This window comes from Enhydra lutris, unplaced genomic scaffold (assembly GCF_002288905.1).
Source record: "Enhydra lutris kenyoni isolate GAN:26980312 unplaced genomic scaffold, ASM228890v2 scaffoldscaffold28, whole genome shotgun sequence".
In the NCBI taxonomy this organism is placed as follows: Eukaryota; Metazoa; Chordata; class Mammalia; order Carnivora; family Mustelidae; genus Enhydra; species Enhydra lutris.
The window spans coordinates 11,098,619-11,104,618 of NW_019154112.1; the positions used below are offsets into that span (position 1 = coordinate 11,098,619).

Here is a 6,000-nt window from a genome sequence, read left to right on the forward strand (position 1 = left end):
TCCATAAACAGAGAGAGGTAATTAGTTGAGATTAAGATAAGGTCAGATGGAAAATAAGAGATGACTAAAACCAAAAATCAAAGTGGAATCACAGAAGCCTTGGAACCAGAAGAGAACAAAGCTTTCTAGGAGCTATTCAACTTCCCATGCTGAGAATTCCAACTAAAGATTAAGTAAAATAGAAAAAAACATGTGGGCGCCTGGCTGGCTCAGTGGGTTAAGCCTCTGCCTTCAGCTCAGGTCATGATCCCAGGATCCACATCGGGCTCTCTGCTCAGCAGGGAGCCTGCTTCCTCCTCTCTCTCTGCCTGCCTCTCTGCCTACTTGTGATCTCTGTCAAGTAAATAAATAAAATCTTTTAAAACAAAACAAAACAAAACAAAAAAACATGTGCAATAAGCTCCTAGACATAGGTCTTGGCGATGATTTTTTTAACTATGACACCAAAAGGAAAGGCAACAAAAAGCAGTAATAAGCAACTGCAACTACATAAAACTAAAAACTTTCTGCACGGCAAAGGAAACCATCAACAAAATGAAAAGGTAACCTACTAAGTGAGAGAAAATATTTAAAAATCATATATCTGATAGTGGGTTAATATCCAAAATTATTATAAAGAACTCTTACAACTCAATAGCAAAAATAAAACAAAACCAAAACAAACAAAAAACCCCACAAAAATAAAACAAAACAAAACCCAAACAAACAATCTGATTAAAAAATGGGCAAAAGAAGGGTACCTGGACGGCTCAGTTGCTTAAGCCTCTGCCTTTAGCTCAGGTCATGATTCTGGGTCCCGGATTGAGCCCTGCATGGGGCTCCCTGCTCAGTGGGGAGTCTGTTTCTCCCCCTCCTTCTGCCTCTGCCTCCCAATTGTATGCTCTTCCTCTCAAATAAATAAATAAAATCTTTTAAGAAAAAATGGGCAAAAGGTCTAGACATTTTTCCGAAGAAGCTATATAGGTACATAAAAAGATGCTCAACATTAATAATCATCAGGGAAATGCAAGTTAAAACCACAATGAAAGGTCACCTCACACCTGTTAAAATGACCATCACCAAAATATCAAAAGATAAGTGCTGAACATGTGGAGAAAAGTGAACCCTTGTTCACTGTTAGTGGGAGTAAGAACTGGTGCAGCCACTATGGAAAATTGTATGGAGATTTCTGGAAAAATTAAAAATAGAACTACTATATGATCCAGCAATTCCACTACAGGGTATCTGCCTGAAGAACATGAAAAAAATAATTCAAAAAGGTATATGCGCCTCTATGTTCATTTTAGAATTATCTACAATAGCTGAGATATGGAAACCATCTAAGTGTCCACTGATCAATGAATAAAGAAGATATATATACGATGGAATACTATTCAGCCATAAAAAAGTGATTATCTCGCCATTTGTGATAACATGGATGGACCTGAAGGATACTATGCTAATTGAATTGAGTGAGAGACAAATACTGCATGATTTCACTTACATACGGAATTTAAAAAACAAAACAAACAAAACAAAACTTAGACTCATAGATATAGAGAACAGACGATGGTTGCCAGAGGGGAGGAACGTTGCGGGGGGAACAAAATGGGTGAAGGGTATTAAGAAGTACAAACTCCCAGTTAAAAGGTAAATAAATGAGGCGCCTGGGTGGCTTAGTGGTTAAGCATCTGCCTTTGGTTCAGGTCATGATCCCAGGGTCCTGGGATGGAGCCATACATTGGGCTCCCTGCTCAGCGGAGAGCGTGTTTCTCCCTCTTCTCCTGCCTGCTGCTCCCCCTGCTTGTACTCGCTCTCTGTCAAATAAATAAAAATCTTAAGAAAAAATAAAAAGTCATGGGGATGTAAATACAAGATGGGGAATAAAGTCAATAATATGGTATTAACTTTGTATGGTGATACATCATAAATAGACTTATTGTGGTGATCATTTTGCAATGTAGACAAATGTCAAATCACTATGTTGTACACCTGAAACTAACATAATATTGTATGTCAATTATACCTCAGAAAGCAAAAATATTCTTTAAAAAAAAGTCAAGCAATGTATCTAAAAACAATGATCCTCTAACCATTAGATTTGAAAGATCAGAAACACAATTATATTCTTCAAAAGTCCTCAATGGATGGGGAAACCAGATTGTAGATTAAGAGAAAACTAATGAAAGCAGCAATTACACATACTATGTTTATGATGGTTGGCAAGAAAATGGAATTATTCACTTAATCTTTATCTCTAGTTCCAAACCTCCAATTAATTATGAATTATCTCCACTTGGATATCTCACATCAAACTCAGTATATCAAAATGAACTAATCTTCAATCTCCTTATTTATTCCAACATTACTAATATTGTGTAAGTCAATAAGATTTAAAACTTCAACATTATCTTTTACATTTTTTTATTAAAAATACCCAATTTGCAAAAGGTAGAGCAATGAACCCATATGCCCACTACCCATTTTTAACAATTACCCATTTAACAATTTTAATAAATTACCCATTTTTGCCATATTTGATTCATCTATACTTTTTCTTTCCTGAGCCATTTCAAAGTAATCTTAGATATCACATATATTCACACTTCAACATACATTATTTTAATGCTTTTTCAGCCTCATCCTCCATATGGAATTAGTCATTAAATCCTACTATTTTTCCCCAAAATGCCTCACAGAAATTAATAACACAAAAATAAAAAATGTTAAAGTGAGTTGTAGAATGATTTTTAAAATGTATTTTTTTACCCATCCTGGTTGTCCACACATCTTGCAATGTGACTTCCAATAAAAAGTGGAGTTTAGTTCCCTACCCTTAAATCTGGGCTGGCCTTAAATGTTGTTTTGGGCAATACAATGTGGCAGAGATGACAATATGCTAGTTCCAAGCCTAGGTTGTAAAAGGTCTTCTTAGAGTTTGTTTCTCTTTGGACCCTGGCTCCTCTGCGAGAATAAGCTGGAGGATGAGAGATCATAAAACAGAGCTGAGTCCACCAAGGTAAGGCCATTCTGGAATAGCCAGCACCCAGCCAACTTGCCAGTTGAGTATGACAGACTTGTGAGCAAAAATAAATGTTTATTGCTGTGATGCCACTGAAGCTCTGCGTTTGTTATTAGCTGCATTATTGCGACAATACATAAATAACACAGAAATCAGTAACCAAGAAATAGTGTGCACCGTAACAAAAATTTAAAATATGTGGCACTGAATTTGGGACCAAAGCAACAGTTACAGTTAGGCAAGAAAAATGAGTAAATTGAGACTTAAAAAATGGTAACCCATTTCATACAGTGATGAAATTTTGGTAAATACACTGTCAGCAGTAACTTAGAAGAAGTTAGACAATGTATCTAAGAAACTTTGGGACTTGAGCAAGCTGATTTCCAGGGAGAACGCTGAACATGTCAACTGGTTACTCCTTGTTAAGAATAATAAAGGGCTGCCAGAAAGAGATGAGCTAAAGAAAGAACTGGTTATTTTGCAAATAGAATCTAGAGGGAATACAGATGGACCAGGACTTGTTACATTGGAAAACAAAACTGGTTTTCATTTTCAGTCTCCCTAAAGATTTTCAAAATAAAACGCTGCCACAGACAAACATAATTTCAAAGGAGTGACTATAAATCCCTTTCTTCAAATCTCTAGAGAAATTAGAGCGGTGTCTAAGTAGACATTCTCAGTTTGACAAAAGGGCTTTTAGGAAGTTGAGGGGTATGATCCCACAGAATTCAGAAATCCCTAAATAGTAGTGATTATATCTAGAGAATAGTCATGTCTCAAAAGACAATTGTGGGTGTAGTTTTCAGAGCTTGGAATGAACTGTATCAGATATACAGGAACCTCATAAAATTTTTAAGTAAGTTTTACTGGCTTAAGAACTACCAGCCTAGACTTCTGGACTGGCCTTATAACTTGCTTAGCCAACAAAATTGAGTGGAAGTAATAGTGCCAATTCAAGAAGCCCTGAATCTTCTGCTCTTTGACTTCTTTTCTGCCATGAAAACAAGCCCAGCCTGTCCTGCTGAGGAGTGAAAGACCATGAGGAGTAAAGCAGTGCACAGCCACTTTTATTTTTTAACAAGATGGTAAAGCCAAGACAAGCTAGAAATAAAACAAAACAACTACAAAAACCAAACAGAAAATCTCTCTCACCATACTAGTGATAGTCACAGCTTCATTACTAGGACTCATAGTGCAGACCTTCAAGCACCTGTGTTACTGCAAACTCCTCCGAACTGTCCCCTATGCTTCTATTTCTTCTACACAACCATCAGTCTCCTATATCACAATCTTCATCATGTTAGTAAAGGCTTCTTGTAGTAATAGTGATAATTTCTTTCTTACTTGGAAACCACTGATGACTGCCCAAATCCCTACTGTCAACTCTTCTCCAGGCATCAGGAGCCCTTCACAAATACAACCTCTCCTTTCTACTATCTTTTCTTCTGCAATTCTCCTGAAGAATATTCAATCTCCTAAATATTCTTTAAAAAACATGTTAATTCCTATTTCCAAGACTTGATTCATGCCGCTCTCTACTACCAAAAGGGTTTTTCACTTTATCCTTTGCCTATACAAGTCTTTTTTTTTTTTTTAAGATTTTATTTATTTATTTGACAGAGAGAGAGAGAGAGACAGCAAGAGAGAGAACACAAGTAGGGGGAGTGGGATAGGGAGAAGGCGGCTTCCTGCTGAGCAGGGAGCCTGACGTGGGGCTCTATCCCAGAGCCTGGGATCATGACCTGAGCCGCAGGCAGACACTTAACAACTGAGCCACCCAGGTGCCCCTTTTGCCTATACAAATCTTAAGCATACTATGATCCTATTTCTCCATAATGCCTTTCCTAACATTACTAACCCAGAAAGATATCTCTCTGTTCTGATTCCGAGAGCACTTTCTATATACACTTCTTGAAGACTTATCATTTTGCGTTCCCACTTAGCTGTTTTGTGCATATATTTTATTTTCCCTATACACTACAAGCTTTTACAAGCAAAAATGAGATCTTACACATTTTCACAGAAGTCCCCTCCATGCCCAGTACAAATTCATAAACATACATTACATATATCTAGCATCATCATTAAATCCACTTGAAAAATTCTTAAACATCTATTTAAAACTAAAATTTCTCTAAGAAAATAATTATTTGAATACACCTCATTGTTTCCCTTATATATGCTGGAATGTAAGTATGTAATTAAACTGTACCTCATTTCTTATGCAAAATATGTAATTTTCACATTAAAATACATACCCTCTCTGAAATAAATCCACATTGTAGAACTTGTTTAGCTCCACAGAGAATTCTACCATTGCTTGAACTTCAGTCATTTTCAATTTATACTCAGAAGACAAAACTGGTAACAGCACCTTGGTAAAAGTCAGGTAAAAAAAATCATGAGAAGCAGAATGACAAAAATGCCAACTTACAAAAACACTAATATTCAAACATATTTCAAAGTATGATAAGTAGGCAGAAAATAAAAATGAAGCAAATTAATTCAGTGCACCTAACTTAGCCTGTCCCAACTAAATAGCACAGAATCAACTACATTTACTTACCAATTATATACTTACTAAATAGCAATAATCTATAATTTAAGATTTGTTCTAATAGAATGTATTTTCTAAAGACTTGTTTCCCTTTGTGACATCTATGTGATAATAAATAATACAGCAAATTGCTAAAAGAAATGCTTGACTATATCACAGATAAAATAGTAAAGAAAAAAATTAAGTGACCTAATTATTCTCTTCTGGTTCTACACTGTACATCCAGGCAACTCCAAGGTCATAAAGAGAATTAGTATTCTTTAATCCCCATTTAAATTCATTAGGGTTATTTTCTGCTAGGTGAATTTCTTAAATTACTATTTGTTTTTAAATTTCAAAAAAAAATTCCCCTTATTATAAAAGCCCAAAGTATTCATTTAAGGGATTTTTAAAAAAATACAGACAAGGAAAAATAAAAATATTCATGATTCTGTCCATTGAA

The 6,000-nt window shown here is 35.5% G+C and overlaps 1 protein-coding gene across 5 annotated transcripts in view; it reads right to left on the minus strand.

Moving 5' to 3' along the window:
• The window catches only part of LOC111152241 (family with sequence similarity 135 member A), a 109,155-nt gene extending 103,819 nt beyond the window's left edge, over positions 1–5,336 (minus strand). For all 5 annotated transcript variants that reach the window (XM_022510679.1, XM_022510678.1, XM_022510676.1 and 2 more), the window contains exon 1: positions 5,260–5,336. In XM_022510679.1, coding sequence (XP_022366387.1) covers positions 5,260–5,336 — 77 coding nt within the window. The remainder of the gene's footprint in view (positions 1–5,259) is intronic.
• Positions 5,337–6,000: the final 664 nt, after the last annotated feature.